Source organism: Tenrec ecaudatus, unplaced genomic scaffold (genome assembly GCF_050624435.1).
Source record: "Tenrec ecaudatus isolate mTenEca1 unplaced genomic scaffold, mTenEca1.hap1 Scaffold_540, whole genome shotgun sequence".
Classification (NCBI taxonomy): domain Eukaryota; kingdom Metazoa; phylum Chordata; class Mammalia; order Afrosoricida; family Tenrecidae; genus Tenrec; species Tenrec ecaudatus.
Window position 1 is genome coordinate 1,712,081 of NW_027459455.1, and position 16,915 is coordinate 1,728,995.

The 16,915-nt window shown below is 44.2% G+C and overlaps 1 protein-coding gene across 8 annotated transcripts in view; it reads right to left on the reverse strand.

Moving 5' to 3' along the window:
- The window catches only part of LOC142436679 (thyrotropin-releasing hormone-degrading ectoenzyme-like), a 508,970-nt gene extending 492,649 nt beyond the window's left edge, over positions 1–16,321 (reverse strand). For all 8 annotated transcript variants that reach the window (XM_075540180.1, XM_075540179.1, XM_075540184.1 and 5 more), the window contains exon 1: positions 15,404–16,321. In XM_075540180.1, coding sequence (XP_075396295.1) covers positions 15,404–16,305 — 902 coding nt within the window. In that variant the 5' untranslated portion in view covers positions 16,306–16,321. The remainder of the gene's footprint in view (positions 1–15,403) is intronic.
- Between the last annotated feature and the right edge of the window lie 594 nt (positions 16,322–16,915).

Genomic DNA, 16,915 nt, shown 5'->3' on the forward strand with positions numbered 1-16,915 from the left:
CAATCAACTTTGCCATTGTCTCTTTCCACATCTATCCACAGATGTAGTCAACTTGATTTCTGTGTATTTCATCTAGAGAAGTCTACATGTCTTCAACCTTTTGTGTGTTGAAAAGAAGTTATTTTCTATTAACAAGTCTTGCAAAATTCTATCATGCGATCTCCAGTTTAGTTCTATCACCAAGACTATATTTTCCAACTACTAATCCTTCCTCTCTTTCCAACTTTTCCATTCTAATTACCATTAATTGCCATTGCATCTGGATTGCATTCTTTAATTTATTCATCACTACCTTTTGAGGTTGGTGCATAAATTTGAAAAATAGTGGTATTGGTGGGATTTGTGTGAATGTGGATCGATAGAGTCCTATCACAGACAGCACTGCACTGCACGCTATATCTTGATGTTCCTTTGGATGATGAAAGCAATGCCTTCCTTTCCTTTCGATTTTGCTGGTGGGAAATAAAATACATAATTTTCTGATTCAAAACAGCCAATATCAGACTATTTCAGCTGAACAGTGCCTAGAATATCAATCTTTTGTGCTTTTCACTTTTAATGACTTCCAATTTTCCTAGATGCATTCTTTGTACAAACCACGTTCCAAGTACTCATTTACATTCGCAACACCTTCTTCCTGTTTTGAGTGAAATGCCCCATCAGAAAACGAAGGGCCTGCAGGCTTTACTTCATCCAGGCCTGATGGTCCCCTCTACTCTGAGAAGGCAGTTCTTCACAAGTAATAGTTTTACTTCCAATGTGAGGGGCTTATCTTCCAGCATAATCTTTTGCTTTTGATTTGCTTCTGTTACTTGGGTTTTTAGTAACTGACAATGTTTTCTGCTATCCATAGTCTTTCCAGAGGCTAATCGCTCTGAAGTGGACGACAGACTAGTCCTTCAGAGTCCATTCTCAGTCTGGATGCTCTCCTGAAACTTGTTCACGCCGAGTTACCCTGCTGGTATCTGAGATGTCAGTGGCACAGCTTCCACATCACAGCCATACACAAGCCACCACAGAATGACAGACAGACAGCGAAATGGTGGCTGGAAGACAGAGTCAGCAATAGCTGGAACCATTTCTCCATTAGACATTCTATCCATCACAGAACCTGTCCTTTTCTCACCACATCCGTGAAATATACTGAGGTTTTCATAGTATGTGTGTTCTTTTTATATTCTCTAATTCCTGGACCCAGTAACCCTGGCCTTGTCATCTCACCTGTTGATAGCAATGCTGATCTCACTTGGAGCGCTAACCCTGACTCGGCACATCTCCCGCACATCCGAGGCAAGTTACTGATGATGACCCAAGGCAGGCACCCACCTCACAGATCTCTGCCTGCCAGCTCAGTGCCTATTTGGCATGACCAGCCTGTCAACAATTCTTAGAGACGATGCTCAAAAAGAACCAAACCCAAACGTATTGCCATCTGGTGAGCTCTGACAGACAGCAACCCTGCGTAGTTTCTGAGACTGGAAATCTTTAGATAGCAGTACCCTCGTGTTTCTCCTGCAGAGCAGCTGGTGGGTTTGAACTACCAGCCTTATAGTTGGCAGCAAGGTAGTGACCCACCCCACAGGACCACACAGAGTCCTTTCCTAAAAAGAAAACAAAGATGATTTATGCTTCTTGATAGTGACGTCTTCAGTGTCTAGACTTTGCTGGTTCCATTTTTCCATTTGACAGTCTCCTCAGTATTCTCTCTGGAATCTCATTTCACCTACATCTTCCTGGAAAATTCCTTAGAGGCAATAATAATGAAAGTATCTGTCCTACATATTAACTACCCCAAACAGTTAGAAGCTCCTGAAATTGGGACCTCTCTGAAAGGAACTCCCCCATTCAAACACCAAGTGGACTCTCCCTAAGTACCTACCATTTTTTATACACTACGAACAACCGAACCTACAAACCTGGGTAAGCAAAGGAGCCTGCCTCAAAGTGTGCAGACTTTGGCGCTCCAAAGAGGCCAGCCAAACAGCCGATGGACAGCTGTACATCTGTGGAAAAATGCATGCTCCACGTACTTTAAGAGGATCTCGGAAGATGACTAACTCTTTCTGGGTTTGTCAGGAAGTCTCTGCTTACATTCCAAGACAGGCTGCAAGCTAACACATTTCTTACTGTTTGCTTTCTTTTTCTCTCTGCGGTCATTGTTACATGTGCAATATAATCAAAACAGAAAGGCTAATGACAGAGAGACTTTTGTTATCAAACATAGATTTTTTTTCTATGACAACTGAAAAATAAGTCTAACCATATACTAACCTATTTCTCTTATTAAAATAAGACCTAAGTTCTGCTTCCAATGGGAAATAACACAGAATAATTCAATTTTTAAAAATGTACACATTATTTCTTCACTAAAACTGGCCATCAGAATGTGCCTTACAGATCATTTAAAAATGTAAACATATCACACGCAACCTCATCCCTGGGGGATGGACAACAGAAACGTGGATAAAGGGAGACGTCGGACAGTGTAAGATAAGACAAAATAATAATAATTTACAAATTATCAAGGGTTCGTGAGGTAGGAGGGAGTGGAGAGGGAGGGAAACAAATAATGAGCTGATACCAAGGGCTCAAGCAGACAGCAAATGTTTTGAGAATGATGATGGCAACAAATATAAAAATGTGCTTGACACAATGGATGGATGCATGGATTGTGAAGAGTTGTACGAGCCCCCAATAAAATGATTAAAATGTGTGCATATATATATGTATATATATAAACATAAAAAAGAAATGTGCCTTACATTCGTGTGTGAATGTGCAAGTGTACACTTTCCAGGGGGTGTATTGTATACATACTACCACTGCATATTTGGTTTATGGTTTCTGTTGTAGTCAATCCAAAGTGAAAATATGTAAAATGCAAGCTTTAGGACTTGCGTTTTCTTCCTGAAGTCCTTCTTTAGAAATGTATTTCTTGAAACACCCACTCCCGTTTGCAAGGATGCAGGAAAAGATATCATGTTCTGAAAATCTCCCTTCACGTGTGTACTTTCCAGACCTAGCAACCATGGATGATCAGTAGTTCAAACACAGGCAATCAATACTCTTGTTATTAATTGGGGACTTTATAAAGGTCACTTCCTCTCTTGGAGTGTGCACAGCAATATGTAAAGCCTGAAAATATGGGCAGTCATAGTTCACTGTCTGCATCGAGGAACAGAGGAAGAATGCCACCGTAAGAGAGAGAAAATGAACCAGAAACAGCATTTAGAAGGGCCTATTCTGTGAGCTAAAGTATGTCCCCAGAAAGCGATCATCAAGTCTTTTCCTCAGTATCTGTGAATGTGACCTTACTTAGAAACAGGGTCTTTGCAGATGTAATTAGTTAAAAATCCACCGCCATCCAATCAATTCTGACTGATGGTGCCCAATGGGGCAGGGTAGAGCTGCCCCCTTTGCAGTTTCAATACATTACCTCTTGACCGCAGCAGGAAGGCACGTCGTGCTCTCAGGCAACAGCTGGTGGCTCGAACTGCTGACCATGTGGTTGACAACCCAATGTGTAGCCACTAAGCCACCAGGGCTCCTTGCAATTATTCAGATCACAACGAAGTGGGTCATAATCCATTCTAAATGAATGGTGTCCTTGAAAAAGGAGAAGCGAAGAGAAACAGAGACACACACCCAGAACTTGAAGGCAGACTGGAGTAATGTATCTTTATGAATCGGTGGAAGGACAAGGACTATTGGAAGGGAAAAAAACTAGAAGAGCCCCCCCCCCCCGCCCCCCCAAAAAAACACAGACTTTCCCTAGAGTCTTTGAAGGGGTATAACCTGGGGAAAGTGTAATTTCAAACTTCTAGTCTCCAGAACGGTGAGAAAGCAAATTCCTATTATTTTAGGCCACTCAGTTTAATGACCACTTGCTGCAATGGCCTAGGAAACTAACACATGCTGAAATAGGAATCATAAGTTCCCACAGCGCCCCGAGCACTAAGTTCATCCTTGATGTGGACTTCAATCACTTTCTAAAATAAATTCTCTTTTTCTTTAGCTTTGATGGAGTTTTGTTAGCTACTAATAAAAAATGTGACTAATAAAATTCTGTATAATAAGTTACAATGCAACAAATGGGTTATTTGGGTAGTGTGCTTTATGTGCCCAATGGATTGGCCAGGAAGAATGAAAACCCACATTGCCTGTGAATAGTTGGTTCAAAATGCACAACAAATGCTGATAGGAAAAAAAAAAGTGGTTTTGCTTTAAACAGGAGGCCTGGTGTGCTGTTGGGTAAGCATTACGCTCCTAACCTCAAAGTCAGCAATTCAAACCCACCAGCTGCTCAGAAGGACAAAGGTGAGGCTGTATGTTCCTGTAAAGATTTATAAAACCTATGAAACTCCACAGAAGGTTTCTATAGTCAGAACTGACTCACTGGCAGCAAATTTGGTGTTGGTAATTACTTTAAATTTTAAAGCCAATCTTTGCTTTCTCAACTTTTTATTTCCCTATCCAAATCCTATCAATTCCTCCTTTAAAATCCCTTCCATATCCACTTTGTTCTATGCATTTTAAGTTATAATGACTTTAGTAGTGATAATACTTAGTCTTACCTATGTGAACTCTCCTCGTGCCATAAAAGCTGCACCAGATTATCAAGAGTATAAATAAACACATGCAGCTTTGAAGGTACCCCAGTGGCACGGCAGTTAAGTGCTTAGCAGCTGGCCAACAGGTTGCCATTGGAAGCCACCACCTGCTCCACGGGAGAAAGGTGTGGCAGTCAATGCCCAGGACACTTACAGCAACAGCCTGTCCTGGTTTGACTTCGCTCGTGGATGCAGACTCACTAGCTCCCAACTGGAACGCAGAGTTTTCACACCAAAGAACACACTGGTCTCCTGAGAGCACTGGGTTGATCTAAGAGGGAAGTATAGAAATTGGATACCCAAAAAGGGAGGACAAAGTAATGACATGGCTGGCTTACAAACTTCCATGGGTATGGGAATATGTTCATAAGAATATTTTGATAGGAAACTTTTTTTGAAAAGAATATTTTGATAGGATTATGATGTAGATATTCACATACTGCAATTATTACGCATAGAATAGTTTTGTTTCTATGAGTGTATAGAATATTATGTTTAAAAAGCCTGGAATATTTTGAATTTTCTGAATTTTAGTTTTTTCCTTTTAAGCACAAATATGATTTTACTATTGTCCTTTTTAAAAAAATTATATTTGACTAAAGAATGGTATATATGTGCCAAGTTGAGGACTGTGATAGTTAGGTTTTCTTGTGTCCACATGGTTCTTGTAGGAACCTGGAGTTTAGTGTATTAATGAGGTCACAGCTTGAATGGAGGACCGAGATAAATGGCTCTGTGAGGCCAGCCTCTTCCTGTCTCTTTCTCCTTGAAGGCAGGCCATACACACTCTCCGTTTCATCTTCCTGTTGACAAGCCACTTCAAGTCATGCTGATGGCAGCCAGAGCCCAGAATGTGTCTACCACTATTGACCTACAAGACTGCACCCACCCCCACCGGCCCGTGATCTTCCTCCATTCTGCCTCACTGCATGTGGCTGCACGACTCTGAAGGGGTATTTATGGACTAGTATTCGACTTATGGTGTAGAATCAGATTTATGGACTTGATCTGTACTAGGCTGGGATGTTAGCTGGAAATATAATTACGTCTTGATATAAAGCTCTCTCTTACACTTAAAAAAATGACAGCATTGGAAATCCTAAGACAGTCTGTCTTACAAGATTGCTCTCAGTTGGAATCAACTCAAAGCAATGAGTTTGTATTAGCTTTCTATGTAGCTTTAAATTATTCAGTGAATAAAACAAATACTCGAGTGGTCTGATATCAAGATCCTCTATAATCTAGTTTACATCTAAACTCTTAAATGTATATATCACAAATTCATTAAAGAATTTCTGAACAGATTGATTTATAATCATCAGTGTATTATGTGCCAAATGCTGTGCTTCCGATTTCATATCCATATAACTGAAATAAATTCATTTTTGTCAAGTCGATTCAGACTCACAGCGACCCTGTAGCATTACTCCATAGGTTTCAAAGGCTGTAAATATTGACAGAAGGAGTTGATGGGTTAGTTAGCAACCAAGACTTAAACACTGAGCCACCAGGACTCCCTTTATTTATGTAATCTCTTCTAATATTTAGAAAAACTTTTGGTAGTTTGAGAAAATTTATACAACTTCTTTGACTCTATTCTCACTGAGAGATGGAGTTTATGCCTCATCCATTGATCATGAGTCACCCTAAGCTTGAAATTAATAAAGTAATACTGACACATGGCTGCATTAGAAATGGTAATACCTTCCTAACAAGAGAGAAAAATATAGTGACAAATGCAATTCTCCATAACTATTTTATAATGCAAGGAACAAATGATGTAAATCTCTTTATACTTGTGTCTTTGGAAAATGAAATCAATAGCTAAGAAGACCAACTACCATGTGAATACCATGTGATCCCCATGCTTCAAAGACGCTCAAGTGACGGAGAGAGGCCACATGTAAACCCCTCGGCTGCCAGCCCCAGGTGAAGTCCTAATGGCATCACCCATTAGACAGTGGATGATGGGGCCGCTGGACAGCTCGGGCCCTCCAGCTATAGATTATCTTGATATCCCAACACTGACACTTCCCAGCTAAGGCCCCAGACATCATGTAGCAGAGATAAATTGCTCCGTTCCAAAAACGATCTGAGTCCCTCACACAAAGAACCTGTGTGTGCCATAAAAAGTATATTATATTGTCAAGTGGTTTGCTCTACAGCAGAATCAGCCAAAGCAAATTTGTATCCATGGAGCATTGCTGTAACAAGGGCTTTTAATTAAAACATGGCCGTAGCTTCAGACATAAGAAGACTATGAGTGGAAACTGTTGATGAGGGCTTCGAGGCTAATACGATAAATGTGGGTAGAAACATAATAAAAGACAAACTTTTTGTGTGGTCACAGAAAGTTTAGCTCTACAGTTGTCTGCAGTATGCGAAAGGAGAAGAAACCCATTCCACTCTTCTTTTCTAGCCAAGGAGCTTCCAGAAAGAGTACTGACAGTGCTACCTGGCTGATCGTCAGCAGCTCTGGTAGTGTAGCGGTGACCCACTGGGGTGCTAATCACAAAGTGAGCAGTCAAAACCACTAAGCACTCTGCAGGAGACACGTGGAGCTTTCTGCTCTTCTGAAGCGTTACGGTCTCAGAAGCTCACGGGGCCAGTTCCACCCTGTCCGCAGCTGCTATGGGTCTTCATCACCTCGATAGCAGAGAGCCTGTCTGGACCTGGCTTATCACTCACTAGCCATGAAACACACACACACACACACACACACACACACACACACACGTTAAGAACAATCTCTACAGTTTTCAAGTAAAATGTAGCTAAACCATAAACGAGCAGGACTTTCTAGGTTTTAAATTAAAATTGTGTTTCCTTCCCAGACTACAGAGGGCTTAAGATCCTTAAAGTAAAAGCAGCCTCCGAAAAAAAATATTCAAATCAAAGGGTTAGAAAACATGATCTAGTTGGGTGAGCGGGGAGAGAAGCATTAAAGAACTAGAAGAAAGTTGTAGGTTTCATCGGTGCTGTACTGCACCCTGGCGGGCTCATCTCTTCCTTGTGAGCCTTTAATGCTTCCTCCCCTCCACTATCATGACTTCAATTCTACCTTACAAATCTGACTAGACCAGAACATATACACTGCTACAGATAAGAGCCCATAACACAGGGAATCCAGGGCAGGTAAACCCCTCAGAACCAATAATGAGACTAGAGATACCAGTTGAATACGGGGTGTGTAGGGGAGAAAAGGGAATTGATCACAAGAATCAACATACAATCCCATCCCAGGAGGACAACCAACAGAAAAGTGGGTGAAGGGAGACAGAGGACTATGTAATATATGAAAATAATAAACTATAATTTATCAAGGGTTCATGAGGGAGGGAGGGCGGGAAAAAATGAGGAGCTGATATCAAAGGCTCAAGTAGAAAGAAAATGCTTTGAAAATGATGATGGCAACATATGTACAAATGTGCTTGACACAATGGATGGATGGATGGATTGTGATAAGAGCTGTAAGAGCCCCAATGAAAGTACTTAATAATTTTTTTTAAGTTGGCAAATTCACATTTTCCTCTTCAAAAGCAAGACTCTTTTGTAATAGATACTGCATTGAATTTAATTCCCAAACAAACAAATAAAAAAGAAAAGCTTGATCTAAAGATAATGCTAGAGTATGACTTTATTAAGACCCTAACGGGCCTTTTCAACGTGACAACAGGCTGTTGGAGTCTTTCGATTAAGCCTCTTCCAAGCCTTGTCTTTTAAATAATAGGATAGGTAAGAATTATAAGGGTCTTGTTCTACAGACCCCGAAGGTAAAGAAAGGCTCATCTCAAAGAGATTTGTGCATGTAATTTTGTCTAATCGAGTGGATACCAGTTGATACATAAAAAACCCACCATTTTTAAAAGAATTACAACTGCTTGAATTCCCAGCAATAGAAACGAAACAATAAAACAGAAGCCTTGCTTCCCAACCCTGCACTGAAACAAACTGAGAAGGTTATTCAACACCAACCACAATCTACTGGTTGTTGTCTGCATAAGTTTTCCTGAGTTTACTGACAAATCATCAAATGGTAAACAACTTTTTTGGAGAATCAACTGAATGTTTTACAATGATCAAAGTTTTAGTACCTGAATTATATACTCATATTCTTTCATGATGTGTAAGTCAATCATAAACCTATGCTCTATCTTTCAAAATGCCACAGTTTGGATTAATAGAAATGTGGCAGTCTCTCCTGCTGACATTTATACGTCCTGCTCACAGCTCATCTTTTGCGGATAAGTAACAGTTTGATTCATTCCAACATACAACACAGTGGAATTTTAATAAAAGAAGAAAACATCTAAAGGGGAAATTATGGTCCAAATGTAAATTAAATTGCAATCAATCACATGAGGCTTATTAATTAATTCAAGAAACTCTCCTCAACAGAGGAGACCATGAGCTCTCTATTACCCCTTGTTACAAGTTCAGCTTAATTAGCAATGTGTGCCTTGAGCACTGCTCTCAGGCATTTGGATCGAATCAACAACAGCATCCAGAAAGATCAGGCAAGAAACTTAAGGAGCAGTAAGTTTATATAAATAGTGGTGGAGTGATTATGAAAAAAATAGTGAGACTGGTTATACAACTGAAGAATAAAGCCGATGTCAATGAATTGAGCAAACTGCCTTTTAAATGTAGAGAAAGGAAGATTTAGAATGAAATATAAAGGCCCCAGCAAGGAAGGTCACGTATCAGGGAGAACAACTCTCAAGGAGTCGAAAAGAGCCATAATAAAGGAATTGGCGGCAGGGGCTCAACTGAATTGGAGAACTGCCATCGGCCAGTGACGTCTGTATCCTCCTATTTTCTCCGTATTTTCATGAAAATGGCTGCTGTAATCACCGTATGCCTGTTTTATTACTGCACACTGGATGTGCAGGGGGAAACAACTTGTCTTCTGACTTGATGGTCTTCAGAGTAGAGGAAGTACACATAAGAGACAAACCCCGAGTGGCAGCTGGGCAGGGTAAGATCCTGGACCTCAAGCTTGAGCTTGAGTTGTAATAGGAGGAGGCCTATTGGTGGTTTGCTCTCTCTGAAGGGTCAGCGGAAATTCGTACAGGGGTGGATAAAATTCTTTAGGACCAGAGAGCAAATAATATACATTTAAAACACTTCCATAAGCTGTTGACTCTTTTCCTATCAAGAGGTGAGGTACACTTTCTCTTCTAATGAATCAGGGCCATCCTTAATGACCCACTTATAATTAGGAGATATTATGTATGTGATACTGAGCAACCCGTAAGGATGCCGGTAAAGGCCACAGTCTCCACCTAGTTCTTTCAGAACACCCCCCTTCGGAGCCCTGAAGTACCATGTAAGAACACAGGCCTGAAGTACCATGTAAGAACTCCCCTACAGAGCCCTGAAGTACCGTGTAAGAAAACCAGCCATTCGGAGATCACCACGTGAGTTAGAAGGCCAGGCCACACTGCGTTCCAAAGAGAGTACCCACAATGAGCAGCAGGTGAGTTCCACGAGCGTGCCAGCACCAATCCCACAGACACAACAAAAGAACCTACACGGAGTCACCTCTCATCATAGAGTGCAGGCTAGCCTGCCTCTTTCCTGTCCAAAATTCCTGATCCATTAAAGGAGAGCTTCAGTATAGCAAAGTGGTTTCTATCTGCCACTAAGCTTTGGGATGGTTTGTTTTATCACAATAGTAACCAGGAAAACAATGTAAATGAAGAATTTGTATTTCTAGTTTTAAAAATGTGAATTAAAGAGAGGTTAAGTAATTAACCCATGTTACACAGAGAAACGAAATCTAAATTCTCAGATCTATTTATAACAAGAATACTATACTTTCTCCCACAGACCTCCCCATTTCTATGACTTTTCTTTATAATATTATTTAAGTGAATACCAAATCATGTTTCTTTTATAAAGTAGATCTCTAGACTCTAACTCACAGAAATTTCTCCCTCTTCTAAACTCTCTTGGACTCATTATGTACAAGAAACTTATTCTCTACAGGTTACACTTGACAGTTAGTGAATGCTACTGTCATTAATTCACAATTAGTGAACTTGTTGATTTTCTTATTCATATTCCTCTTTTTCCTGGTCCTTATTATTGGCCTCCCTGGTGAATTATGGCCCAAGCAAGGGTTGAAAATCCAAATAGCCACTTGATTGAAAAAGGTGAAGTAGACTAGGTACAAAGATGCAGAAGTGGTCTAGATTAAGTTACACATGGAAGCAAATGTCACTTGTAAATGGGTCAATCACAAACTTAAGAAGTATAAAAGCTTCCTGACAATGTGATTTTGTTCACTTTATTTCTAGACCCTAGAGCCTATGAAACTGCCTGACTCTCACAGAGGACATTCAATAAATAACTGTTGAAGTAATAAATGAAGACAAATACTGCCAAGCTAGAATGTAAGCCCAGTGGTACAAGATTTTCCAATTTTCCAAAAGGCCAGAAATAAATACTTTTCTATGTAATCCCTCAATTTCTAAACTTTTACAGCTAATCAGAAAAATAACATTAAGCTGTTTGGGGGTTAGGTAAACAAATCGTGTCTGCAGGCTTGAAGTCTATCTGAAGGCTGCATGTCCGATCTCTGTACCAGTGGGACCTTGGACTGCTTTTTATCTTTCCGATTACTCAGGGCAGTGCCTGGTGGGGGGGGGGAGGGAGGGAGTAGGTAGCTTAATAAGCAGGTACTGAGGATATGGCTGATGTCTCAAACGTGCCACCTTGAGGCGCTGCTGTCATTCAGCTGGGGTTTACAAAGACACTACTCAACTTCATCGCTCTCATCCCAAAGGAAGGAGTTTCATCTTCGGCTCTGTAATGGCCACCTGGATTTCACATGACTATCCCCCACTCAAGATTCTGAAGCTAAACTTTCACTCCTTCCAGCTGGTAAGGGTTGATAAATGTCATTCCTATCTGTTTCCAGTAATAAAAAAAGAAAGGCAGGAGAAAGAAAACAGATTGAATTTTCAAAGGGTGACAGAAGAAGCGAGACTGGTTTTGAAATCAGATTTCCACAGTATTAAATAAGAACTCCCTATGGCAATTTTGTTTTCCGTTTTACTGATCTTGGCATTTTTAGATTATACAAACTAAAAGTTTTTTCCAATTGACCTTTGATACTCTCTGATAGTGTGCTATTTTATTTTTCTACATAAAAATTATGAAGTCAAATTTTCAAATGTTTACTAATTACTTAGATTCTTAACTCATAAAAAGTCACATCTAAATAATTGGTGTGTCTGATTTTAAACCTTTAGCAACAAGTACAGATGAGTGGGACTGAGAACAATTTTAAGATACTTTATAGCAGTGGTTCTCAACCTGTGGGGGTCAAAGGAACCTTTCACAGGGGTCGCCCAATTCATAACGGTAGCAAACTATGATTATGAAGTAGCAACGAAAATATTGTTATGGTTGGGGGGTCACCACCAGATGAGGAACTGTCGGAAGGTGAGAACCACCGCTGCAAGGGAGCATGCCCGAAGAAAGCACCTCCGGTACCTGCCCCACGTGCTAAGTGACTCAAATCAAATCAAACACCAAATTTTGAAGACAGAGAGAAAACGAGGTGTCTTGGATTTCCTTTCACGAAATGATCTAACCTGTATAGCCTTGAAATGGCCATAAGAACATCAAAAAGCATCTAAAGATTTCTATAAAATGATTATAGATGCAAAAGAAGAACATGTTCCTCTATATCCAAAATAAAATCCCTGATGGTCCACTGCTTAAACTGCTCTGCTGCAAAGCGAGACGTCAGTGGTTCGAACCCACCAACTGCCCCGTGGAAATAAAAGACGTGGCAGTCTGCTTCTGTGAAGAGTTCAGCTTTGGAAACCTCTCGGGCGGTTCTGTTCTGTCCCATAGGGTCACTGCGAGCCAAAACCTACTCGATGGCAGTGGGCTGGGAGTAGGTATGGCCAGTATCCACTGCACTTAGAACAGTAACTACGGTCACATAGACTAGGCCACTATACTTTGATAATGGCATTAATTTCCTTTGCAACCATATTTATTTTAAACCAGGTTTCCCAGAGCTTGCCCCTGTGTCCTTTTGGAGAATGGGGTTTTTAAATGTTATTTACACTGCATTTAGGTGATAAAATTATTACTAACAAAAGTCCAACTTTGACTGAGTTCCTGCTATTAGTCTAAGTAGCCATAGTAACAGCAACAACAACAACAAGAGTTAATATCTGGAACGCTGGTATGATTTTTTTATAATAATTTACTACATTTTCATTGTCTTATCAACTCTAGCATAAACATCCAATACATGATCAAATTAACATGGCCTTAAAGAAAAAGGAACAGAACTCTTAGGAACACAGAATCCTGTAGTTCCGGGGGGGGGGGGGGGCAAGAGGAGAGTTTAGCTGCATGGGCACTAGGTTAAACTTTCAACTGAGCCCTTTACATCTGTAGGGAGAACTGAAGGAGTGCATTGAAATGCAAATATGTACCAGGGGTATAAGAAATCAGTTATGGGTCAAGCAGAAACATCTGGTCTTTTTAGGAGTCCTGTTAATTTGAAAGCACTGACCAAAACAAACTCAGTTCCACCAAATATATTTTGGCATGGCTCAAAAACCAGCATTAGTTGGAGGTATTTATTTTACCGCAGCAAGATTTATCAGTAGTGATGTGCAATTTACAGTATTGATATTTTGATATAATAAGCTTTTTTCTCAGCATATGAAGATATACCTTCTATGCCTTTCCCCATATTTGATGATAGTGGGGTTTTTAATGGTTAATCTATATTCTTTATAATATATGGGAAAATGATGGAAAGGGGTTTAAATTATCCATACCTAATGCTACGATTTATCAAGTGACTAATTTATGGGAGACCTTAACTATCATGCAACTATTGAGGCATTTCGGTATTTTATTTATATAACGTGACCTCATAAAACAGAACTTTGGTGAAGTTCCCGTCTCTGAGAGACTAGCAGTTTCTCTTGAGAGTTTCCAGGCACCATAAGCTCAGGTCTAGGGATCAGAAAACCAGAGTTCAAACTCAGCTCTTCACTGACAAGCCTGGGGATCCCAAGTGCGCTGGACTGCTGAGCCTTCGTTTTTGCCGTTGTGAGAATCACTGGGGATCTCCCATCAGTCATTTCCAGCACACCTTTAATCAAGTTGTTTGCATTTTTAAGTTTGTTATGTTTCTACTACTTTGTTATTTTTTAACTCTCACCTGTTCTAGTCATTTAAGTAATCATTTGCTTTAAACGCAATGAGTCAGGGGAAGAGCAAGAATCTTATTCTTTCATTAAAATATACCTAAGAACCTCGTACTACCAGACACTTATTTATGGTAGATTATATTCCCCGCACGTGGTCGAGTGTTGTTTAACACATTTACTCATAGGCACCTAGGAGCCCTGGTGGCATGGTACTCACTCATTGGTCTGCTAAACACTAGGTCAACGGTTCGAATCAGTGCTCTGAGGAGACAGACAGACAGGGCTTTCTACTCTGGTACACAGTTACAGTCTCATGAACTCATGAACTCACAGGAGCAGTTCTACTCCGTCTACTCTGTCCTGCAGGGTCTCTGTGAGTCAGACTTGAGTCTCTGGAAGTGAATGAGTCATGGGCACCTGATGCAATACTGTGAGAGTATGGTATCATTATGGATTTATTATTGTTATTATTCCCAAGTCAGGGGATATATATGGGCTCTACCAAGCCTTGCTGCCTGAACTCAAATCCCTGCTTTGTCGGTTCATCATGTAATCACAGTCAAGATACCTGACTTCCCGATGCTCCCCTTTTCCCATCTGTCAAACTCGGGATATCAGCTCCTATCCTACAGGGCTGCTGTGGGGTTGATAGAACTTAGATAGAGGTCATCAGGTTCAGAAATATTGGCTTAGCTAAATTAAACAACTTCACCAAACCATAAAGTTTTGGAGGAACTGGTGCAATTCGCACCTGTTCTGTTGGATTCTTAAGCACAAACTCTAAACAAGTGAAGGAAAGTTTTTTAAGGCACTAATAAGTAGAATACTGACCAATCTAAAAGGCATCAAAGGCACTCGGCTTTGAAGACTAACTAGCCGTGTTTTCTCCCCCTTCACCACTAGAGACATCTCCAGAGGCAATAACTCTAGGAAAAGCCACTGGAATGACCATGCCTTGATCCTCAAACTGCAGCTCCCGGCGGCGGGGCACTCTTGGCAGCGTGTACCATGCCAACCACCCCTCCAGCCTCTCCGGCCTTGAGCTGTACTAGGCAGGGCTGTGAACTTGACGTTCTACTTTTAGAAAACTTTACGCAGCCAAAGCCCATCTTCTGCCAAGCGTTTGCCAGGGGACGAAGAGTCAGACAGGGTGGACCTGGTAAGAGGAATTTGCCAATACCTTAACGGAGAGGCTCTGCTATGTTGGCCTTAAGCGCTCAGTCATTTTCTTTAGAGGATAACTTGTTAGCCTTTTACTGTCAATCTGGCATCGCTCAAATTACACATACCCCTTAGAAAAGCAGCAGCACTGGGAGTGGGAATCTATTCTAAGGCCCAGCAAGCTTACCCCAGGAGAAGGTCCCAACTATGCAAGGGGGGCGGAATTCCCTGTTTGGCACTGAGTGAGTGAGTGAGTTTGCGGAGCAGACGGGCTTTGGGGACGGGCTTTGGGCTTTGGGGAGTAGAGGGTTTGGGCTGGTGACTTTACGCCGCCACCCCTTGCTTCCCAGAGGGAATGGGACCGAGTCTGGGGGGTGGGTGGCAGGCAGCCCAGAGGGTCCTGAGGGTCCCGCGCCGCGGGGCCCCGCCCCTCCCTACCTTCTCTCCCCGTGGAGCACATAGGAGCTGCGGAAGAAGCCCAGGAGCTCGTTTTCAATGAGGGCATTGTAGATGATCTTCAGGTTGTAATTCCTCTGGGCGTCCAAGGTCCGGTTCAGCACCACCACCAAGACCTGGGTCTGTGGGTAGAGGAAAAAGCCGGCCACGGGCACGGCCCCAGCCACGCGGTCCTCGGCCACCTGCACCTTCTCGACGGCCACCCGGGAGGCGTGCAGCACGACGTAGCGGGTGGCGTTCCGGCACGCTATCTCCACGTTCACCTCGCCGGCGAAGGTGAAGTTCTCCATGAAGGCGGTGAGCATCAGATTGTAGTGCAGCGGCTTGAGGTGGCCCGACAAGCGCAACTGGGTCCAGGGGCGCCGCGGCTCGCGCTCCTCCTCCGATGGTGGCCGGGCGGACGGGGTCGCCGGCGTCGCCTGGCCGGCCGCTTCGGACGGCGCCGAGCCCTCGCCCGCGGGGTGGTTGCGCGGGGCGGCTCCCGGGAGGCTGGCGTTGCGGTCACGCGCGGGGGAGCCCGCGGGGCCGCCGTCGGCGCCGGGCGCGCCGCACTCGTCGAACCGCAAGCTGAGCAGCACGGCGAGCATGGTGACGGCGAGCAGCGCCACGAGGGACACGGCGAAGGCCAGCACGAGCCGTTTGTGCACCGTGATGTGGCGCTCCGTGGTGCGGGGTCGCACGCCCACCGAGTCCGCCCACGGGTCCGAGGGCCCCCTGCCGCCCGGCCGGGGCGCGGCGGCGGCGGCCTCCCCCATGGTGGCCTGCGAAGGTGAGCGGCTCTCCGCGGCCCCCTCCTCTGCCCTCTTCTTCTTCCTCCTCTTCTTTTTCTTCTTCTTCTTTTCCTTCTCCTCCTCCTGCTCCCCCCGCTCGCCGTCCAGGGCCATCACGCCGCCTCCTCCGCCTCCTCCCCCGCCCTCCCCAGCACCCCCCGCGGGCGGGCGCCCCGAGCCCCTCCGGCGCGGGCATCCGGCAGCGCACGCGGGCCCGCGGCGCGACGCCGCCTGGCAGCCGGGAGCCTCCGGCCCGCGCTCTCGCAGGACGGGCGCCGGCCCGGGGCGCGGGCCGCCCCGACTGCCCCCGGGAGCCCCGCCTCCCCCCCCCGGGCCGGGCCGCCCGGGGCGGGCTCGCGGACGCGCCCAACTTGGAAGGCGCCGCCGCCGGCCGCCGGCGCGCTACTTCCTGGGCGGGGTCCGGGCGCCCCCTGCGCGGCCGCCGCTCCCGCCGGGCCCTCCCCTGCGCCGCGCTCTCCGCGGGAGCCCGTCCGCCGGCCCCGGGCTGCGAGCCACTGCGAGGCGGACGCCGAGCGAGGGTCCCGCGGGGGGAAGTTAGGGCTCCCGCTTTCGCCCCCCACTCCGGTGTCGCCGGGGCGTTCAGTGCTCCTCCGGGTGGGCTGCGCTGGCGGCGGCGGCGGCGGCCCCGGGGCGCCCCAGACCAGCACCCCGCAGAAGGGCCCGAGAGGATGGCCAGGAGGGACCGACTGGAGCGCCGCCGCCG